General features: G+C 39.8%; 2 protein-coding genes across 2 annotated transcripts; both read right to left on the bottom strand.

Annotated features, from left to right (window-relative positions):
- Window positions 1-1,684: 1,684 nt before the first annotated feature.
- LOC124266348 (N-acetylgalactosamine-6-sulfatase-like) lies at window positions 1,685-18,488 on the bottom strand. Its single transcript, XM_046701153.1, is given in 16 exon segments — window positions 1,685-2,831; window positions 4,043-4,160; window positions 4,880-5,001; window positions 6,085-6,187; window positions 7,446-7,582; window positions 8,832-8,935; window positions 10,226-10,362; window positions 10,841-10,968; window positions 11,688-11,751; window positions 12,903-12,948; window positions 12,951-13,045; window positions 13,794-13,818; window positions 13,821-13,895; window positions 14,109-14,183; window positions 15,705-15,828; window positions 18,312-18,488. Coding segments are annotated over 16 exon segments (1,554 nt in total). The 5' UTR covers window positions 18,426-18,488; the 3' UTR covers window positions 1,685-2,744.
- Window positions 18,489-21,199: 2,711 nt separating this feature from the next.
- Window positions 21,200-24,358, bottom strand: LOC124266369. Its single transcript, XM_046701182.1, has 3 exons — window positions 23,965-24,358; window positions 22,124-22,368; window positions 21,200-21,759 (listed from the first exon to the last, which is right to left on the bottom strand). Exons 1-3 carry the CDS (start codon window positions 24,118-24,120, stop codon window positions 21,564-21,566), a joined length of 597 nt encoding a protein of 198 aa, XP_046557138.1. The 5' UTR covers window positions 24,121-24,358; the 3' UTR covers window positions 21,200-21,563.
- Window positions 24,359-24,360: the final 2 nt, after the last annotated feature.

The following is a 24,360-nucleotide window of genomic DNA, read 5'->3' as shown; positions in this document are numbered from 1 at the left end:
AATAAAAATGTATTAGATATACAGTAAAAAGAAAATAAATAGTACATATCCCACTATGTACACTAAGCATTAAGTTACAACAAAAAATCAAGGATAGTTGCTCATGATAACTGGTTCCTGACACATGCAAGGGACACAACTCTGCACAGTCAACTACAGTGCCTCTTATTTCCTGTACCCATGGGGCATTGGAATGACGTTTCGATTAGGAATGTTTGGAAAATTATGGCAAAATTTCAAAACAGTTTGAGTGTCAAGTAAACACTTATTGAATCATTATTTTGCTAGAAGATCATTTGTTGAACTAACTCTTCTGCAAGTCAGTATATTTGGCACAACTTATGTATCGCTAATACCATGGTGCTTGGTGGTATTTTAGTTGAAGCATTGGAAGTAAAGTTCAATCTCCAAGGTAAAAAGGTTTTGCTGTGATTCTCAAGTGTGTTTGGTGTCAAACATGACCAATCATTGCCTTGTGAGAGATAACATTGAATTGTCTATATTTCTAAGCTGTTAAAGATGCCATTACAACAATGGTCAAGGAGTCTTTCAACAAGTATTCCCAGCCATAACAATAATTGAAATTACTTATACAGTTATTACAAAAAGAGCATTTTGTGCGACACGAACCACTACACTAAAGCTGCCTAACATCCTAGTGGAACACTACAGACGAGAAAGACAGGTAGGTTGGAGATGTGTGTTTATACACAGTATTACCCGGATGTGCACGCTTGGCTGGCCCTTTCTAAATAAAACTCTTCATGTAGCAATATCTAGTGTTTTCCTCTATATTACATAAACATGACATGGTTTATAGATTCTGTACTTACAATTTATAATTGATGGAAGTAAAGGTGGAGGGCAGTTATTGTTGTGTTAGTGTACACTTTCCTTCATTAATTCATTGCTGGATATATATTTTGAAGTACTGAAACAGACTGTTCAAGTTTTCTTATCTCAAGGATATTGACTCATTGTTTAAATTTTCGGCTAGAATGCACTTTACCGGGCGCAGCCCTAGCTGCTCCCTTTATGATCCTTAGGTTTAGGGTAAGGGTATGCCACCCTTTACGATCCTTAGGGTTAGGGTTTAGGGTTAGGCACCCTTTACTATCCTTAGGGTTAGGGTTAGGGAACCCCAGCAGCGCTAAGGTTCCATATGCCACTTTTCACCTTCACAGACAAAACATAAATTGGCAATTAGTGAAATACTATATATGCAATTTGAAAAATAAAAAGATTTCACTGACGGGTCTGTAAGTACATCATTATATAAGTTAGTGATAACTAAGTACATGTGACATTTTGGCAACATCAAACAAAGCATTCCAACACCAACTAGCATTTTGACACTATCCACTATCTTTTTCTCCACACTGATCATTTACCAACTATTTCTCATTAAAAACAACTGAAAAAAATGAACAATACATGATTTAATCAATCACCACTAAAACTACCTTTACCCTGAGTATGACATAAAGACATGGTTAAATATGATGAACTGTACAGTACTCTGTATGGGTTGACCAGATACCACAGTAATGGCTATCTCAGCCAGAACATAGTTAATGATACAGACGTCCCTCGCCATAACGAGGGTCCATGGATTGTGAGACACCCGCATTATACATAAAGGTCAAGTAAAATTGTATTTTTCAAGTGCATGGCACCACTGCTATTTCGTGGATTATCATGTATTAAGTCAAACATATGTTAAACAATTGGGTGCATGGATTGTATAAAATGATTAAAGTTAAAGCTAAACATTAAAAATATCCACAGGTTGAACAGGATTTAACGAAGGCACATAGGCACGTGTGACCTCTTCCATACATGGTGAGTGAGTGAGATAAGAGATAATCACACTGATTTCTATTGAGAGCTGTAGATTAATTGTAGTCTCAACCATGATATACTGAATTATACTCAAACATGGCACTATGAACTATGAAAGGTGTTGCAAACTATCAGCCTTTATGAGAGGACAGATCATATCTACAGATAGATCATTTGACATGATTTAACAAACTCTGACTTTCATATTTGAGAATCAGGAAAACAAAATGGCAAGCTTATGACTCTTACATCACATGAGTGTATTTTTCATGATTGTCAAAGCACACTTAACACTGATAGTATTTTGTACAATGTAAAGAAGAAATTCACAGGACAGGTTTTTTTCTGAAAAAGAGTATCTGTTTAGTGAGTGAGTGAGTGAGTTTAGTTTTATGCCACTTTTAGCAATATTCCAGCAATATCATGGCGGGGGACACCAGAAATGGTACTTCACACATTGTACCCATGTGGGGAATCAAACCCGGATCTTCAGTGTGAGGGGCGAACGCCTTAACCACTAGGCTACCCCACTGCCCCATATCTGTTTAGTACCAAAAACAGCGATTGCAGCCAAAATACAGAATTAATGGCAATGACATACAAGAGGTAGAGTATTTGTAAGAATTGTAATTCACATTTTGAATAAATAACACATAAAAATACTGTTTGACTCATTGTTTCTGAGAAAAATATTGCTGATGTGCAGACTGACTACCTATCTTGTCTGAACCAAACTCCCAAGATCTGTACCAAGAATATTACAAGTTCTATCCCTAAAAGTCTTGTCACTCCATTCTCTGTAAGTAATGTTCTAGGATGTGTAAATAGCAGGCAAATCCTGCTTGTATCAACTATGTACAGGGTTCCATGTCATCAGTGTTTCTTGACCAGACAGCATAAAATCAGTGGGGCCATGTACACAGTTTGGGTTTAGAAGGAGGAGGGGTGATGCACTTGTTCAGCTTCTCGCATCCAGGGGGGGACCAGTTCTGAAATCATAAGACAACCCATCATAAGAGAACCCATCATAAGAGAACCCACCATAAGAGAACCCATCATATGACAACCCATCATAAGAGAACCAATCATAAGAGAACCCATCATATGACAACCCATCATAAGAGAACCAATCATAAGAGAACCCACCATAAGACAACCCATCATAAGAGAACCCATCATAAGAGAACCAATCATAAGAAAACCCATCATAAGAGAACCCACCCATTATAAGAGAACCAATCATAAGAGAACCCACCATTACAGAACCCAAAATAATCAATCATAAGAAAACCCACCACAACATAACCCACCATAACTCATCATAAGATAGCCAATCAATCATAAGATACCATTCACAAAATAACCATCATAAGATACCCAAGCATAAGATAACCCATCAAAATATAACCCAAAATAAACAATCATAACAAAACCCATCACCAGATAACCCATGATAACTCACCATAAGATAACCTTTCAATTATAGCATAACTGACCACAAGATAACCCACCATAAGATAACCTATCATAACATACACATTATTATATATTTTAGGTGACACTGTCCGAAAATGTCTGGTTAGAGATTAGGATCAGAGCTAAACGCATCTGTCAGAAATTTAAATGAAAATGTGAAACCTTATCTTCATTTGCAGACTATAATTTGTTTGGTGGATCAGGAAAAAATATATAAAGATGCAGCCAGAAATCTAACAAAATGTAAGTGTCAATGTTTACAATGACGTTTGATCATAATAATGATAATCTCTGCAAATACTTATACTGACATCAAACACAGAATTGAGAATTGTGGGGGAAATGTAAAATGGAATGGGTTTTAATGTTGCATTCAAGATTACTTAGCAAGATCATTTAGCAAGATTATTTAGCAAGATGTTTACCAAAGAACTGACCAAGACAGCCTTGAGTGGAAGTGATTCTGTAAGTAAACTGCCCTGAGTCTTTGAGGACAAATGACATAACTCTATGAGTGTAGAGTTGAGCAACTGTTATCATTGGTGAGCCAAAAGAGTTCATCAAATAGAGATGCATTTGAGATAATTTAGAATACAGCTACACAGTATCACAGTGGGGAATCAAACGCAGATCTATTTAGTGATTTGGCTGAATATCTTCTACTGGGCTAGGTCAAGTATTTCAAATTGCAATATATTTTTCAAGACAGAGAGCAAGATCTCACCATGACAGCATTGTCGCACCAGTTGAGCTGTGGTTTCCCCGGCACGAGAGCTGCTTGGTGCTCATTGATGACTTGCATGATGCTCGGCATCACAGACTTGTACTCAGCAGAGTCGGATCTGGAGGAACAATTCAACATGACAGTGCTTAGGACTGAAGGAACAGTTCAACATGACATGATTTGGGTTTGCAGGAACAGTTCAACATGACAGGATTTGGGTTTGCAGGAACAGTTCAACAGGACAGGATTTGAGGCAGCAGGAACAGTTCAACATGACAGGAATTTGAGGCGGCAGGAACAGTTCAACATGACATGATTAGAGGCGGCAGGAACAGTTCAACAGGCCAGGATTTGGGTTTGCAGGAACAGTTCAACATGACAGGATTTGAGGTGGCAGGAACAGTTCAACATGACAGGATTTGGGTTTGCAGGAACAGTTCAACATGACAGGATTTGAGGTGGCAGGAACAGTTCAACATGACAGGATTTGATTCAGCAGGAACAGTTCAACATGACAGGATTTGAGGCGGCAGGAACAGTTCAACATGACAGGATTTGGGTTTGCAGGAACAGTTCAACATGACAGGATTTGATTCAGCAGGAACAGTTCAACATGACAGGATTTGGGTTTGCAGGAACAGTTCAATAGGACAGGATTTGGGCCTGCACAAACAATTTAACATGACAGGATTTTGTTGAGATTCGAGGAGGTAGAGGAAGCAAGGCAAGTAGGAGGGGAGGAAGACAAGAATGCAGGGAAGAATATTTGTGTGATAGGAAAGGAAAAGAAGGAGTCAGGATCTTTGAGAGGGTTATCTAGTAACATTCTAGACTTACTTGATCAAGTATTTCTCGCCAGGATCTTTCCCTAGATGAAAAAGAAGCGGTTGACTGGAGTGGTTGGTCTGATCGTGAGTGGTCACATTGGTTATCACCTCACCAGGACAGAAGTCTGTGCCCTGAAGATGTCATGAAAACAGGAACACGATCAGTGACAGTGAATAGGATGTGAGTTAGACAACACACAGAGTCAAAACTGTTAAATAAATTTTCAGAAGATAACCTACAGTCAGGATCACCATCTTTAATTATAGTCCGTGTGACTTTATTTGAGACCGATGAATTGCTCACTAACACAAAATCTAATAATTGCAACAAAACCAAATTTTGCACAGTCACATGAAATCGACAGACCAACTCTGATGATTTGTCTCATAAATTTGGACACCCAAATAAAAAAGTTGTTTAACAAACGATAATTATTTTGTTGTCAATTTTTGCTAATTCTTACGAAGGGGGACCACTTGATGGTAGAACAGCCAGGTAATCAACAAGCGTGTGCAGTGAAATTTCAATTTCACACGAGAACTCGCACACCTGGCTGTTCTACCAGCAAGTGGTCCTCCCTAGTAAGGCCTAAAAAAAATGTTGTTGTTCTGATTACCCGACCAATCCCTTGAATTCTGGTGCCGACCCAATTTTATTTAGAGGTATGAATAAAATATGCTTTCAGATACCATTGTTTTTCCTGGCACCAACGGACATTGTACATTCTGATAAAGAAAGTCGACATGATGGCCACAAGTTTGATTGAATAAACAATTACACATTGATAAATGTGTTATTAGTTCGTACTTTACTTCTAAACAAAAATGTAAAAAAAAAGAAAAAATTCCTACCTACCTACCCTACATTTTAAAGAGGTGTGATCGGAACCGCAACATTTTTTTTCTTCGGCCTAAGAAATAGCGAAAAGTGACCACAAAATAATGATCGTTTGTTAAACAACTTTTTTATTCAGGTGTCCAAAATTATGAGACAAATCATCAGAGTTGGTCTGTCAATTTCATGTGACCGTGAAAAATTTGATTTTGTTGCATTAATTAGATTTTGTGTTAGTGAACAATTCATCCGTCTCGAAGTCAAATCGACTATAAGGATTGTTCAGGCTCAAACTGAGGAAATGAGGCCAGTTAGAATCTCTTTTCTTACATCTTTCATTTTTAGAATCTCTCATGAATCCAATGAGATTGAAACCTTACTGAATTGAACTCATCTATGTTGTTGGTCCACGTCCACCTGTGTGCCTTGTACTGTCCCACCCTGACGGCCATCAACTCGTCGCCACGGTAATAGAAGATGGTCCTGTCAACATACCAGGAGTGACAAAAACCATGACATATGCAGGGGCGGATACAGCTTTTGGAGAAAGGGGTGTGCACACTATTGAGAAACCCCTGCATCCCCCATCTGGATCCGCCTATGATATCAAGAAATATTACCACTTTAAATTTTGGATTCAAGCCATGATCATCAGATTCTGATACAACTAAGGGAGATAATGATGATCTGTACAATGACTAGCAATTAAGTCAGACCCTTGTTTGTTACCGTGTCTACATGTTGAATGGCAAGATACCACATTTACTTGTTGGTCATTTTGTTGCCATAGATACTTCTGTGATCATCACGTTTTGGCTCAACTAAGGGGCATAACTCTACACCATAAACAGCAGTCAGATCTTGACCAATTACGATATCTAAGTGTTGAATGGCTAGATACCACATTTACTTGTTGACCATCTAGTGTGCCATACATACTTGTGTCTCTTAGAATCATACAACTCTGAACAAGAATAAGCTGTGTAAAGTTTAACATATATACTAGTTGCATGAACTGTTACTAAAATATGGATCATTCTATTGCATTTCATCTTTGACCGGACTTGACAAAAATATTCATTTCTATCTGTTGACTTATTTTAATATCCATGTGTTACAAAATTATTAACATAGCAACCAAATGATTACCAGGTACATATTTTCACACCTACCAGTCTACCAAATTGTCATCACATCTACTGCAAACAAGGATAAGTTGAGCACCGTCCTAACAATGGACCCGTATTAGTATGTATGAGTGCCGCCCACTTGCGCTTGCCATTGTTAGCGAAGGGGCCCCAGGTTGTCCGCAATCAAGTGTAGTCCGATGGGTGAAGCAAGGCGCATGATGTGTGTAACTACGCGCAGAATCAATTTCATCGTCATGCAATGCACGTGCACTAGCATACATCTGCTCTACCTTTCACAAACCAAATGGGTTTGCTCTTTGCCGTGCACCACCTACTTCTCATAAACGCGTTTTCTCTGCCAACTTATCCTTGTTTGCCAGTACTTAATAAATGAAATATTAATATAATATTATGTTATGGCTACATATTCCTGTAAATTCATAAATCTACCTGCAGATTGCAGTGTCGTCTTATCTAGCTGTAGACAGGCATGATGTCACATTTATCTGTTGATGTTTTCACAGAAGAAAATGACATTTCTATTCCGGAATTATTGTGCCATATATCAGTCACAGACTTTATCTGTCTGATGCCAAGCTTATTGTACCTACCTATTGACTGGCTTGTTAGTAAACAGGGTCTGTGTGAGACTGATGCCGTCGATGATACGGTCGGAGGGCGGGGTCAGGCCAGCCAGCTCCACCAGGGTGGTGAACAGGTCCATGAGGGACCCCAGCTGATGGGACACCTGGTGTTGGGGGTGGACATCAGTGTTACTTAACCATACAAACACTGTGTGATGCATTTCAAAAAGACTGACTGACTGAGTTTGGTTTTACGCCGCTTTTAGCAATATTCCAGCAACATCACGGTGGGGGACACCAGAAATGGGCTTCACACATTGTACCCATGTGGGGATTCGAACCCGGGTCTTCAGCGTGACGAGCCAATGCTTTAACCACTAGGCTACCCCACTGCCCTTTAAATAAGCATTAGAGCCAATAATACAAAAAAACCATTGAGGATTACGATTTCCGGAATATTATTTAATAAAAAAATAAATATTTAATTTATAAACAAATTAAAGCAATAGATATGAAACATCTTATTATACATTATATAAGTAGACATATTCACATCAAGAAAAAGTTAGTCATAGAAAATTTGAGCAATAAGTTATTAGCAGGGTTAAAATGTCAGGGAAAAGAATATGAAGAGAGAGTTACTATTGAACTACAACATGCAAAAGAAGTTCATGCTTGAATAAGAAGGGTTGTGCATCAGTACCGATCCTTGGGCAATCTTTCCTGGCCACATGGCGATAGTCGGCTCCCTCATACCCCCTTCAAACGTTGTCTCCTTCCCACACAGGAACGGACCATTGTTTCCCCCTGTGTACATACAAGTGTTAGGTGTGAAGAGCCAGTGACCAATCAGAAAGCATGGCTGGATTAAAGGTCGGTGTGTGATAGTGTAGGTCACCAATAAGAATCTAGGCAGATGGGGAGATGAAGGATAGTTTTGTGGCAGCCAGTATCTTCTTTTTGTTGGTGCTATGTAATATGAAATTACTTCCAAAATGAAGTTTTTGAAAGGCATTTAGAAGTTGGATGAACATGAATACATGACACATTTTATGGATAACAACTTCTATTTTATTCTATACACAACGTTTCAGAGCTTATTCTTGCTCCTTCATCAGGTGATTAGCTCTGAAAGATCATGTAAAGAATAGAAAAGAAGTTGTTATCCATAAAACATGTCATGTATTCATACTTTCAAAACATTTCCAATTAGAAAAGAAAAAAGAAAATCGTGGCTGAATGGATGTTAGAAAGACTAGGCTAGGTACAGACATGGTTACAATGAACCAGGGTAGGCTAGATATAGATAAGATGTGAAGTCTAATAGGGGTCCACATGTCTAACTTGTGTGAGTGAAATGATGAAAAAGAGACAGATTTGAAATATTCAAGAACTCCAGAGTTTGTAGTGCACCTTTCCAGGTTTGATTCTCCCTGGCCACCAGGCAATGGTGGGTTCTCTCATGCCACCCTCAAATGTCGTCTGCTTACCACACAGGAAGGGGCCATTACTGCCACCTGGTGGCCAATTACAGAAGTTACATGGTTGATATCATTCTCTTCCCACAGAGGTTACTTGTCATATCTTCCTACGAACCTCTGTTCTAATACGGCCATATTTCCCGGTTCTCGTAAAATCCCCTAGCGGCAAAACATCGCAACACGAATTATCTCCCTTCTTTCTATCCAATCAGAACATGTGTTACATCGACTTAGATTCAACTTGACTAACACAAGCAAATGTGGGGCCACAAATATCCCCCATCTGCCGGGGACTTGTGTTGATGTTACACACAAGACGTTTAATGGCTAGCTTGTCCATTGTCAACGAGGGCGATGGAGACGCCACTGATCCGCCATAACATGACTGAGTTCTGTCTAGAAGAAACGTTTGCGCATCGCGCAGGGGAAGAGGTTTAGTTTTCTCAAAGCATACGGAAATTACCGAGGCCTTGCGAATGATCACTTTTGAAACAACGTCGCTGATTGCACAACTAAATTTGATTGCCTCCAATCACGAGTCTTGAACGCTCACACCATGAAAGGGCCGTATTAGAACAGAGGTTACGTAGGAAGATATGACAGGAGTAACCTCTGTGGGAAGAGAATGGGTTGATATATACAAATCTGAATGTTATTTGAATACAATAAATAAGAGAAACCTCCAGTCACAGTATTACTTCAGAAAGATCATGACAGTTGTGTCAAGGAGTGAGTTGGGTTTAACCTGCTTTGAACAATATTCCAGTTATGTCATGGCATGACATCTTAATGTAAGTGATACGGGTCTCAGATGTTTCCCATTTTTTAAAATATGAACAGGCTCAAAAACCAATAAACATAATCAGGGCAAACCGCTACTTTCAACCAATGAACATAGGTTCCTGGTATGCCCAGGGGTGATAACTCTGCACAGCAGATACAGCACTTTACAGGACTAGGTCCCCAAGGCCCCTACATGACATATGAACCCTCAGATCTGCATAACTGACTGACTGAGTTTGGTTTTACGCCGCTTTTAGCAATATTCCAGCAACATCACGGCGGGGGACACCAGAAATGGGCTTCACACATTGTACCCATGTGGGGATTCGAACCCGGGTCTTCGGCGTGACGAGCCAACGCTTTAACCACTAAGCTATCCCACAGCCCCAGATCTGCATAATCATTGATAACAAAAGCAGAGGTGGACCGTTTGCTCATGGGCAGTGGAGGTGTCCAATTGATGTGGACACTAGGCTACCCAACTACCTCGGCTCACTCGTCACCCACAATGCAACAGCTCTGCTCATACTTTGTCCGACTTACCCTGTGTCTTTGCATATGTGGCGCCACCATTGTCTGAGGAGAAGACAGCCAGCGTGTTGGTGTCGATGTTCAGCTCCTTCAGTTTGTTCAGAATGACCCCAACACCGTAGTCCAGCTCCCTCACAGCATCCCCATACCTGGGTGAAGAACACATCATCTTCCAGGTCATGTGAAAGTTGTTAAGCAATTTGAGTGTCTCAGCTATACAAGTACTCTGTCAACAAACAGTTTTTCAGATTTGTTTTTTAAGAGTTCAAAGCCTTGAAATGGTAACTCAAACTTTGACTTTGTCAGAAACCAAAATGTTCTTGAACTTTCCATAAAAAGTACTATTCTCCAAGTACCATATTTGCCATAATACACATCAAGGGCCCTAAAATAATTTAGTAGTGAGGAGAACAAACTTGGTTCGAATTAAACTTTTTTCAATAAGAGTTACTTCTAAACTGCAGTTTTATGTAAACATCTGTAACATAACAGACAATGCTGTACAAATCCTACCAAAGTAAGGGCCCCTTCATAGACTATTTACATATTTGTCATAAAGATTGAGCATGGCAATGAGTATGGTAAATAGGGTATTTGGTGATTGCAGAGAGTAATGTCCCTACTTACAGGCCCCTCTCACTGGTACCCAGGAACTTCCGCGAGGCATACAGAGGTTGGTGGGTAGCGTCCACAGCCCAGTAGAGCAGGAAGGGCTGGTCCGCAGCTGCCTGCTTCTCTATGAACTCTATTGCCTCCTGTTTAGAGAGTGAGTGAGTGAATTGGGTTTTATGCCCCATTGGGCAGTTTTTAACTATTTTTGATGCATCAGCATAATGTGGGATGAAAGTCTAAAGTGATGCAGGTTCTATAGAAAATACCACTTTGATGAAATTGAGCACAGGTAACAGTAATTTCACTAAGATCTTTAACTTCATTATGAACACTGAAGAAGAACAGGATATCATGTAACAAGTAATACATACTTCATGACCAGGACCTAGATTTTCGAAGCTCTCCTAGTGTTAAGATGGTCGTAAGTGCCATACATTAGCATTAACTTACGACTATCTTAGCTCTAACAGAGTTTTAAAAATCCCAGACATTTTGTCTGTTGTTGTTTAACGTCGCACTCAGCAATATTCCAGCTATATGGCTGCGGTCTGTAAATAATCGAGTCTGGACCAGACAATCCAGTGATTGACATACTAGAATTGATCTATGCAATTGGGATCCAATGTCATGTGCCAACCAAGTCTGACCACCCGATTCCTTTAGGCGCCTCTTACGACAAGCTGAAGGTTGCTGAAGATCAATCCTAACCTGGATCTTCACTGGTATATCCCAGAAAGTGATGTTAAAGCTATGTTGATCATACATCACATGCTTTAACACTCACTAATGACAGTCAAAGCAGTAGAAACATACAATGTGGATCTTAGTTAGTGGAACAAGGTGATACAATGTTATATCCTACACCGATATATAGCTGTGTGAGGTTCGACTCTCCGGACGGCTCAATCATGAATTCTTCGTAGTATCTGCAACAGAAACACTGACATGAGCACACATAGAGACAGGAGCATTACAGTAGGCACGGACAGAGATCATTCTAAGTGAACTTAGGCTCAGTATTATTCATGACACTGCTATACTGAGTCTAACAAACCCTAGTGGAAGGTCGCGTCAGCTAACCTTTTGGACTGACCAATCAGAACACAGCCTACCAAACATTCGCACATACCGCTTGAACCTTTACCTCAAAAACTCGGACGATTCCGAATGCTATTTTCAGCAACCGGGGAAGAGAAAATCCAAAAAACGGTTTGTAAGTCCCGCCAAACCCTAAATAGTAGCTGTTGTCTGATTGGTTAAATCCGTTTGGCCGTCTCGCTTTTGATTGGACGGTCATAGGTCGTTCAAAGGTTAGCTGACGCGACCTTCTACTAGGTTTTGTTAGACTCAGCATAGCAATGTCATGAATAATACTGAGCCTAAGTTTACTTAGACTGGGACAGAGACAGACTCCTCAATCCTCCATGTTGAAGACATCCCTGTGACTCGGGGAATTTTATGTTATGGGAAGTAGGAGTATCCTCTATATCTCCTGGGTCCCGATCCACAAATCATTCATAATGTTATGAGCTATCATAACTATAAAGTTTATCAGAGACTTCTGAATGACTTAGTGCTATGAACGCTTTGTGTATCAGGTTCCTTGGGTAGTATTTTGGTAAACCTACAAAAAAAAACCTGATACCATTCCTGTGTTTTTCGCAATCTCAAATTTCACACTCACTTCCGCTTGAAGCTTTATTACTAAACAACTGACTGACATGCAAAACAAAGCCGTGAAAAAATTCCTTTTGATGAAAACCTTGTCTTCATGTCCATTGAAAAACAGGCCCTGGTTTCTGTGTAATATGAGTTACCTCCCCTACCATACCCTTATGTTGATGTTTGATTGGTCAGTAAAATGTCAATGAAAATAGAAATGCAAGCCCAGGAAATATAGCAGGGGATTGAGGAACATCCCAATCATTTTAGTTCTTGTTCCACTTCTCTAAGTCTCAAAGTTATGTCCCTTAGACTTGCCAGAACCCACTCATCATCATCATCATCATCATCATCATAGAGACTGTCCCTTTGAATTTCCCCTCTATGTTTATTGAAACATCACTGCACATCTCACCTCCCAACCATATCTGCATCCTTGTAGACTGGAATGTTAGGCTGCTCTTGTCATTAAAGGGACCGAAGTGGCAGTTCGGGGCACCAAACCACTCATTGAATCCGTGCTTCAAGGGGTGGTAGTGTGGCTGCTGACCCAGATGCCTGAGAAATGGAAGGCATCAAATTCAGCATCCGAACAAACTATATGAAATATCTCATCATTAAAGATGTAAAGCTGAACACACTGGCGCACTGTCAAATACAGATAATTGGTATGATTTTCAAATGGCTGTTACAACCTACTATTCACAAACTGTACTCAAATTGATTGAAAGACAGTTACCAGGGCTCGATTTAAAAGATGTTAACCCACTTGCACCAGGTGCAACCTAAGATAAAAACCCAGTTGCACCAGTCAAATTCCAGTTGCACAGTTTTTATTGCAATATGTAATTTTAGAAATATGCTTTTGAATTATTCAGATGTTTTATTCAGAAGTTTACCCACTCAAAAATTGACTTGCATCTAGTGCAAGTTAGACTAATAACTAGGTTGCACTTTGTAATATTGGGTTGCACCAGTGCAAGTAACAAAGCACTAAATCAAGCCCTGGTTACTGACACTTGCTGATATTGTTTTATACATATTATTTGTTTTATTCAAAATGCATTAACTGCTTATGATATGATATTCTAAATATTAGAATCTTCAGCAACCCATGTTCATCGAAAGAGGAAACAAACAGGATAGAGTGGTCAGGTTCATTGACTTAGTTGATGCATGTCATTGTATCCAAACTGTGAAGATTGATGCTTATAGTGCCAGTCACTGGATTGTCTGGTCCACCATTTAGCTAGAATATTGCTGAGTGCAGAGTTAACTAACAAACACAGCCATCCCACCTCCCTACCATTTCCCGATGATCTTGTTCCGCTACCCGCCTTCTGTAGGAGTTCTGGGAAGAGGATCTCTTCATCTGGTATTCCACCCACGATGTCCTGGGGGGTGTACGCTGATAACCACATAGAAATATAGAAACAGAAATTATGCTTCAGTTCCATATAAGATTATATTTTACATGCCTTCCAATAAAAGTGGTCTTCTACAGTGGTCTGGTTAAATGGTAACATGCAATTTTTCTCAATCAAAGAATTTAACCCAATGATTTTTAACAAAAGGAAGAAATATGTTGATGAAAAAAATGCTGAAACACTTTGATGCTCACCGTTTCTAGCATGGGCATTGTTTGAGTAGAAACCATTCCTGATTGGAAGCCGGCCAGACAGCAGGGCTGCTCGAGCTATAGACAGAGAGACAGGCACATCATATTCCAGTTAACAATTTGGCCATGTATATTTTTTGATGAGTTTCTCATCTCTAACCTCAAAAGAGAGCAGGAGGATTTAAGTAATACATAAAAATATATGTTTTCAACTATATTGTGTTGCTTACTTCATGGAATTTTACCATTTTGATCAATTGGTAATAATCTTAAGATTCATTATTATTTCACATTGCAATGAAAACTCAGTGAGTGAATGGGTGGATGGGTGAGAGAGTTTTCTAGCAGATCCCAACAGCCCTGTTCAGAAGCATTATCAGTGAGCTGAGCTGAACTGATGTTGTCATGAACAGTACTAAGGTGATATGTTCAGGGTGCTGTATTAATTTGCAGTCATAATGCCATGACGATCAAAACTCCCATGCTTTATCATACGTAAATCACAGCAGTCAGGTGAGTATGTTAATGTCAGATGCATACAGCTAAGTATAATGACCTTGTGCTACAAAGTAATCTTAGCATTACAACTGTGGAATTCCTAGGTGTAACAGATCAATGGTGTTCATACAACTAGTATCTGTTTTAGGAATGTGACCCTGATAAGTACTTATCAACATGAATGCTGCACAGTATTTATCAGAAATCAGCTGTAACGTAATCTTAGCACAGACAGATGATATTTATGTCACTATTATCAGCGGCATGATAAAAACTGATTGATGTGAATTCGACAGTATTGCTAATGGGGTCGTTGTCAGCACGGGTATTACACATGTGCACCCAGGTATACATGTTTCTGAAAAGAGCCAAAATCAGAATACAGAAATCTACCCTTGGACGAGTCGATTCTGCATTGGCTCTTTTTTTACCGAACTGTCATACTGTTGTATTAAATGCATTTGATTGCGTTTTTTAAGAAATGAGCATAGAAACTAACAAATATTTCACGATGCACAAAACCAATTGCAATCAGTTGAAAGGGAACAACTACGTACGGTTTCCATTTGGGTTTGCTGAATAGGTAATCATCACCCATTTAGTGTACCGGGTACGTTTCTGTATAAACGTTTATACCGTTTCTGTATAAACGTACCCCAGCCAATATCAGAAAACAGAAATACACCTCCATTCCACATTCAGCCATTTTCTTGACCGGAACTGTCATGTTAAATGCATTGGAATGTGTTATAAAAGAAATGAGCAAATACACTAACGAATATTTCGAGATGCACAATACCACTCACAATCAGTTGAAAGGGAACAACTACATACGGTTTTGGTTTGGGATTGTGGAATAAGGAATCGTCCCCATTTAGGGTACCAGGTACGTTTCTGTATCTTGCTTTAGTTTAGGGTACATTTCTGCATACAGAAACGTACCTGGGGTACATATTTTAGTACCTGTGCCGACAACGACCCCATTAGCAATACTGTGTAGAATTCACATTGATCAGTTTTTATTGGCTGCATTCCTCAGACCCAAGCATGGGTTGCTGAAGACCGATTCTATTCCTGGGACATTTATAATGATGTACATACAGGGTGAGCACAGTGGGTTGGCCGAGTAGAAGTCTGGCAGCAGCATGCCATTGGCGGCCATCATGTCTAGGTTGGGGGTCTCCTTCGCTGGGTGACCATACACCCCGAGGTCTCCCCATCCCATCTACAATACAAGGATCATGTCAGCGGGGGAATACAGCATTCATTACGCAAAGCAACTATACAATAAAATCTATTTTCTGTCTGCCTCAATGTTACAACTGTTTCAGACTGAGGAGGAGATATCATACAACAGAGCATTTGGTTTGTTAAAATGTTCAAACATCATAGTTGACACGTCTCCTGATCTGAAGTAATGATTTAATGCATGTCATGGACAATCCCCAGGAAACACCATGTAATATTTTTTGTTTTGTTGTTTAACGTCGCACTCAGCAATATTTCTAATTTTAAAAAATCTGAATATGAGTTATGCAGGTTTTCTATCATGTGAATAATATACAAGAAGTGACAGGAATTAAGAGCGAGTTTAGTTTTACGCCACACTAGTTTTATTCCAGCTACATGGCGGCAGTCTGTAACTTATCCAGTCTGGACCAGACAATCCAGTGATCAACATTATGATTGAGTGAGTGAGTAAATATTTAACGTCACATCGGCAATATTTCAGGCATATTGTGACGAGAACATTTGATATTGAAATAAAATATATGTATATTATAAAAAAACTGCCGACGAAGGACAGTAAAACAACTAGAATATCACAGATATGTATGTAAAACTAGTAATTAAATCTAAAACGTTTTAACTACAGGGGAAAAACAATACAGTATAAAAATGGGCTATAAATCGCCAATAACTGAAGGTAGATCACCATACCAGGGACCATGGGTACTTAGATCAACATTATGAGCACTGTGCAGCTGGGATACGATGACATGTGTCAACCAAGTCACCCACCTGACCACCAGATCCTGTTAGTCGCCTCTTACGACAAGCATGGTTTGCTGAAGACCAATTCTACCCTGGATCTTCACAAGTTCACCGTGTAATAACATTGAAGAGAGAAAAATCTGAATTATATTAAAAGAGACATATTTTTATGTCAAGCCATCCCATCATGTTTCTTCACAACTCTGCCCAAAGATCCTTCAAGATTTGCTCAAGTAAGTACACTTGACTGCCTGATAGAGTAACGAGCATGCAGACTGAGTACCCAGACAAAAAATGCCTCTCAGACATTACAAGAAAACCTCTATGTAGAAGAGATCTCATTGGAACTTAATTAACATTTTTCAGTTCCAATAATGCAAAAAAAGGCCTGGCTAGAATCTGAAGACCCTAATGAAGCAAGCAACAAATAATTGCTGAATTCACAAAATCACTTTCTTTGTATGCAAGATGGCTGCTTGGATGCCGATGTGTACAAAATTGATATTTATGCATAAGCTCAACTTGATTCAGATTATATGATTTTACATAACAATGAACAGTACTGGAAATTTTATCAAAATATAAAGTGGCATACATCAGTAGTAATACCTAAGTTCCTTATTGGCAAAGTTTGACATTTCATTTTCACAATTATATATCTTGGGGAACAAGAATTATTTATCTTGGAGCACAGTCTTCTTATTGTCTTGTTCTTCAGATAAGTAGATCATGAGCAGATCATGTATATAATGGATGACTGATAGATAACAATCAACCTTGACACACTGATACAAAGACATATGTCTTTATATCTAAATAAGTCGCATATCTTCAGTACAGTAGGTTAAATGGCACAAATAATTTTGACTAACTGTAGCCTATAAAGAAACGGCAATGACTGATAAAAAAAAATTGTATTTGTAATATTGTTGTTGTTCATGTCTAAAAGTAATAGTAATTGTGCCAAAAGCCCTTCATAGTAAATACTCTCATTGAATGTGTCTGATGCTGCATACTAATACAATAATTCTAAAAAGTTTTCAACATTTGTGACCATCTTATGTCACCAACTAAGGGTCTTCCTTCTTCCACCACTCACTAACACTATCCATTGCTATTCCACTAAGAGAAGCCACTGAACTCTTTGTCAATCCATTTTTTTATTAAATAGATATTTAAAACATAACACTGTATCACTTAAAATAGGCTATTGAAACGTTATTGTTCAACATGCAAGAGTTATATCTGATCCTTATCAACAGATATTATCTAGTCAAAACTGGAAAGCCTCTTGCACAAAGTTAATGTAAAAAGATGAGAAAACACTTTTATATAACATATAAGCTGTAATAATGTGTCTTAATTTGATATGTTATATTTCATACTATGGAGGACATTCTTCCTTTCAGTAAATGTAGAAATATCTGCAATATTTCGATCTGTATTGTATTATAACTAATATGCATAATGTCTATGCATAATTTGAACGAGAAGGAAAATATATCTTTTTCATGCTTTGATAATGTAACATCGTCTCAATATAACATGGAGATGAACCACACTGACATTCAACACTAACAAATCCATATATAGATCATCTCGTGCACGATCATGTGACAGACAACAATAAAATGATTTGTACAGTGATGCGTCGATCCTCTGCCACTGACATGATATATTTAACTTACATGACTAGTGCAAGTTGGTACTTACATCGTCCATCAACATAATGACGAAATTCGGTTTGCTGGCGGCATGGCAATTGGTAAATAAAAGCGCAGCGAGAACTGCATAGACAAGAGACATCATTCTGTTGACCCTGATCATCAGCTGGTCGTACAATCAATGGTTCAAAACATCCGCTTGACTGTCATGTGCTTCGAAACTTGACACGCCCACTTTCCGAAGGTAGATAACTCTCAGTTCTCCACCATTGCGCCGACCATTAAGAAATCATTCCTGCAAACTTTAACTTCGAGGGCCACGTGAGATAACTCTGGTCGTTTCCCTTTTTGCATAAACAGTCGAGTGAGTGATCATGAATGAGTGAGTTTAGTTTTACGCCGCACTCCGCAATATTCCAGCTATATGGCGGCGGTCTGTAAATAATCGAGTCTGCACCAGACAACCCAGTGATCAACAGCATGAGCATCGATCTGCGCAATTGGGTACCGATGACATGTGTCAACCAAGCCAGCGAATCTGACCACCCGATCCCGTTAGTCGCCTAGCATGGGTTACTGAAAGCTCATTCTAACCCGGACCTACGCGGGTTCATAAGCAGTCGAAGCTATCTTTGAGCTTCTGTTATAAAATTGCTAAATTGGAATTTATTGTTCGAAAGGTAAGACTTCCGCACGTATCCCCTCTAAATTTTAACGAGGAGGAAAGATGTATTTGAGTGGCATTGTTAGAGGTTGGATATGTCTTTCAGCATGTTACAATACAGTTAAAGAAACATGTTAAAAACCGTCCTTATCAGATGAGGAATATATATTCAGGTGATATGATTTGACAAGAATGAAATTTAAAGGGGGTTGGGGGGTGGGGGCTGTACGGACGGAAGTCTTTCCCTGGAATTATACATTTACACGCACTCACAAACGCATGTACGCACACATAAACTTTTGCACCTTCTGACGCTCAACAAAAATCGCGTACAATAGTTTGTTGTATTATATATGGAGGCACTTCTCATAAGGTAAAGAAGCTCTTCCTCCAGTAAATTCAGAGCATAAGTATTTTAAAAGGCAGGTACCCTAAAAACAAGCTAGTATTCTGCGCATGTTAGTCCGCCTAATAGACCGAGAGAAGCACTTGCTGTGAACAGGACAGTCCTGTTGATGAGCTAAATCCAACAGGGGAAGCGCCAGCGCAGCATACCCAATGAACCAGGCTGTCCTTATCAAAGACCATTAAGCACATATTAAGCACCTAAAGCAGCAACACAGACAGATACATATTTTATTAAAGCCTCACCTCGTATTTACAATATAAAACGATAGACAAATCAATAAAACAAAATATCCTTTACGAGCCACCCATTAAAGTTACGATACAGTCTCAACTTGTATTAACTGCAACACTCCACTCCTGTAAATATACTGAACCGCAAAAGAAACGCTCATAGAACACCTTTGGGACGAGATCCAAAGACGACTGAATGACCTCCAACCAAAGGCGACTGAATGACCTCCAACCAAAGCCGACAACCGCGTCTGGACTCGATCAGGCATTTCGCAGAGTATGGACCCAAGTGCCTATGGCCTTCATGAACCGGCTAATTCATTCCATGTATAGACGATGCAATGTCGTAATCGACGCCCATTGAGGCCACGCACGATACTGACTTTGAGGTATCCTAATGGTGCCATTTTTGGTGATTTTGTTTGTGTGACCTCTGAATGTGATTCCCGAAAATGTGTTAACCATAATTATCAAGTTTGAACTCAATCCTCCGTTTTGATTGTTCATTATATTAGAGGGAGTTAAGTGCGTGGTTTAAGAAACCTCTATCGGTGTGGCGTTTCTTTTGCGGTTGAGTACTTTTGCATCACTTTCTGTTCAACCTCTGATATTAAAAAGCGTATGTAAAAAGTATTTCTAATAGGGATAAAATGTTCAAGATCTATAGTTCTAAACATGAAACCTGAGTGAACAAGCGATTGCAGAGCAATAGGACAAAACATGTCTTCAAAAATAACTTGTTTCTGAATTATCTGCCCCTGGTGACAGCTGATAGTCAACACTCGTTACGAGGTTATGGCTGGTACATATTTCACACATGTATGTGTATGCACGCACTCACGCACATTAAAATGACGGCACGCACGAACGCAAACACAAACTACGTATTCCACGAATTAATTAATTTAGAGAGTCTTGAAGCCTTTTAAAGAAATCAATGAAAGAAAAGAACAAAGTGCTTGTTAAACTCGCTGAGCATATTTATATCCGGTAAACTTTGGTTCGAATCCCATTATCAATCCCATTTTGACATATATATCATCAGCACTATACCCGCGCTCCTTGGTTATAACAATGTTGTCAGCACCAAAATACGGCCTGCATTACGTCAGTGTTTTCTCACATGAGGGGCGATGGGGTAGCCCAGTGGTTAAGGCGTTCGCTCGTTCCGGGTTCAATTCCTCACATGTGCACAATGTGTGAATCCCATTTCTGGTGTCCTCCGCCGTGATATTGCTGGAATATTGCTAAAAGCGGCGTAAAACCATACTCACTCACTATCTCCCACTGAGTCGATATAAGCCCTGATATCAAACTCATCAATGCGACTTCAAATCAGACCAAGCTAACACAATACAAGGAGAACTTAGTGTCGCCCACAGGCCCCCGTGTCTTTGCTAGGATGAAAGTTTAATTATTTTTTGGGAGGACCCCGAGTCGGGGTGGTGTGTGTTTGGCGGGGTGGGGGTGGGGGATGGGGTGGGGGAAAGGTGTGTGTGTGTGTGTTTGTTCATCTAAAAGATAATAATTAAATATAATAATTAAAAAATGAAAATGAAACTTTCATCCTCGCAAAGACACGAGGGCCTGTGGTGTCACCTGGTTGGATCAATTAATTTCAACCCGGTACCATATATCTTTACATATACTTTATTACATGTCGAGTACACACTATGCATACATCATCATTAAAGCGTTCGCTCGTCACGTCAAAGACCCGGGTTCGATTCCCCACATGGGTACAATGTGCGAAGCCCATTTCTGGTGTTCACGTCCGTGATATTGCTGGAATATTGCTAAAAGCAGCGTAAAACTAAACTCACTCACTGGTAAATTTATCCATGCCGTAAATACTTCATGAGTTCCAATCTGATTTGTCCTGCTTGGGATCCACAATGAAGCAGCTTCATACCCCTACTAATGGGTGTCATCGAACTGATGAACTGTGTTACCTCGGGCTTTCTATGGGTGTTTTGAAGTGACACGAAAGTCACTCACTCACTCGATATCTGGTGGAGCTAAGGGGAGGGTCAGCTCGTTGCGGGCGAGGAATTTCTTCAGCCATGACTTTGAAGCCTTGAAGTTCCCTCCCACGACCTGTTTGGCGTATTCCTTGAGCTGGTGACTAGATAGTGGGAGCTCCATATCTCTGTGCTCCCATACATACACCACTATCTTGTCTTCCTTGTCCTGTCTGGAACAAGAGAGATTATCTATAACAAGGACATGTGAGTATGGTTTTAATATACCAGCAATGTCACGAAGCGGAGGGGTGGTGGGTTAGCCTAGAGGTTAAAGCTTTCGCTCGTCACACCGAAGACCCGGGTTCGATTCCCCACATGGATACAATGTATGATGCGTATTTCTGGTGTCCCCCCGCCGTGATATTGCTGGAATATTGCGTTCAACTTTGGTAATCGTTAGGCGAGTTACTGTTTACCCATATTCTTTAAACGACCATTTAAATTGAAACCGTCATTTCACTTTCACTTGACACTTTCACTTGATCTTAAAAGATAAAAGTGATTTTTTTTTCTCACAATTTTGAATTAACATACCCATAAACCCTTCCTGACCCAGTGATATGTTCCGGCTTGTGTGTGGAGGTTGGGCTGTCACGTTGGGTTGTGTTAGCAGGAGTCTTGTGCTCCTCCGTCGACAACAGTGTCTCCATCTTCCCAGCATGGCTGTGGCGACGATACTTCTTCCCGTTATGTGCAGATACTGTCGGTGACGAGGCAGTGTTGTCCCCGAGAGGCGACGTCTGACCAGAAGTTGCTGCTGCGATAGCGCCTGAATCGTTCTGTCAAGTTGGAAATTAGAGAATCTCTTTGTACTCTAGTGCAATTCGCAGACAATTTTCCTCTCTAGGAACATCTTGTCTTGAAATACAACCGTCAACAGGTCAATAACTTGGGAGGCATTCCAGAGTTCCTTGCACCCACTGCTAGTGCTGGTATTGGCATACAACTTGCGCGATACGATACTAAAATTTTAGTCTCGACGATATATTGCCAAAGTATTGTGCACTAAAGCTGCGATACGATACGAATCCCGATATAAGGGTGGCGATACGATACGTATCACGATACTAAAATCTTTAATTCTAACACCAACTATTAAACACCTTAAGATCAAAACAAAACCATTTTAAAGTATTTCGTCAAATTCCGCCAGCATTTTTCAATGTTTATTCGGAAATGAGATAATTAACTTTTAACACGGACTTTGTGAATGTTAATAAAATTCGAACGCTATGTTTGACACAGTTCGTGACGCAAGAATTTCCGAGAAACGTATGAAGGGAAAATAAATATGCACATATTTTAATCATCAAACAAAAGTAAGCCTTTCTTGACAGATATCGCGATTCGGCAGTATTCAGAGTAAAACATCCATGTATCGTGGCCCATTTGAAGTATCGTATCGTATAGTATTTATCATTTATAAACATGCAATTGGTTAAAATTGACTTGCTGTCATCTGTTTGTTGTCTAACGCCGCGCTCAGCAATATTTCAGCGATATGACGGCGGCATATGAATAATCGAGTATGCACATGTCAATCCACGGAGTGATATCATGAGCAACCATCTACACAATGTGTCAACGAAGTCAACGAGTTTGATCCCCCACTACCGTTACTCCAACAAGCATGGGTCTTTGAAGACCAGGGGTGGTGGGGTAGCCTGTAGGTTAAAGCGTTGGCTCGTCACGCCGAAGACCCGGTTCGATTCCCCACATGGGCACAATGTGTGATGCCCATTTCTGTTGTAAATAATCGAGTCTGGACCAGACAATCCAGTGATCACCAGCATGAGCATCGATCTATGCAACTGGGATGGCGTATCAACCAGGTCAGTGAGCCTGACCACACGATCCCGTTAGTGGCCTCTTACGACAAGCATTGGTTGCTGAAGACCAATTCTAACCCAGATCTTCACGGGTTTTTAAAAATATAATGGAAACCCTCGAAATATATATTTTTCATAAAATTATCAAATATGTCAAAGATATGCCACATTCTATGGCTGGGTAGGAGTTGTAGTGATCTTGATCACTTACATTATACTCGTCCAGTGGGCCAGTCATGATTCCATTACATTTCTATCCTCCTATGCTCGGATACATTTGTCATCGTCAAACATATGTAATATTGAATTTTTTATCTATGTGACGTGTTACACTGTGCAATGATTTTCATATTTATCGACCGCAAGATCAGCGGAAACGAAACGAATAATTACTGAAACCAGTATTTTCTGAACATTCGTTTCCTTCGAGAAATTTTAAAATGCAAGAATAAAAATGTTCGTTTGAAACGGTGTTATTTTACTTGCATTCTTAGTTGCGAAAGACAACAACATATCGCGTCTCATTCAACAGCTGTTCAACATTACCTTAATATCGATAGCTGCAGTTTCTGAAAAGGCTCTTTTCCTTCCTGACCTTCGTCTGGTTATAAAAGTTGGGGACGATCGCTGCTTTGCTTCAGGAATCACCTCACCAAGCTGGGACGCACCCAGTTGCGTCTTTTCCATGTTGTCTGCTGGCATCTTGGGGCGCGAGTGATTTACCAGGGGAGTGTTGGGTGGAAATCCAAGACCACTTCGATCTGAGTTTATTGTTAAAATTGTCAAAACCGCTCTAGGCTAATAATAATTACACAAATCGTATGCGAGTGCTGTATCCTATCTCAGCCAAGGTCAACATGCATTCAAAAGCCCAACCACATAAAATGTTTAAACAACCTTGTTTTGATAACCATAAAAAAGACACGCAAAAAACCCAGAGGC

Source organism: Haliotis rubra, unplaced genomic scaffold (genome assembly GCF_003918875.1).
Source record: "Haliotis rubra isolate DU_JTF1 unplaced genomic scaffold, ASM391887v1 Scf125, whole genome shotgun sequence".
Lineage (NCBI taxonomy): Eukaryota > Metazoa > Mollusca > Gastropoda > Lepetellida > Haliotidae > Haliotis > Haliotis rubra.
The sequence above is the reverse complement of the archived record's forward strand: the minus strand, read 5'-3'. Positions and strand labels throughout refer to the sequence as shown.

What these genes read in the sequence shown, in the direction of transcription:
- LOC124266369 (XM_046701182.1), bottom strand. Translation starts at nt 24,120, where the DNA reads ATGCCAGCAGACAACATGGAAAAGACGCAACTGGGTGCGTCCCAGCTT. An exon ending in CTGCAGCTATCGATATTAAG is followed by an intron (nt 22,369 to 23,964) that starts GTAATGTTGAAC and finishes CCAACTTGACAG; the next exon opens with AACGATTCAGGCGCTATCGC. An exon ending in GGGTCAGGAAGGGTTTATGG is followed by an intron (nt 21,760 to 22,123) that starts GTATGTTAATTC and finishes CTCTTGTTCCAG; the next exon opens with ACAGGACAAGGAAGACAAGA.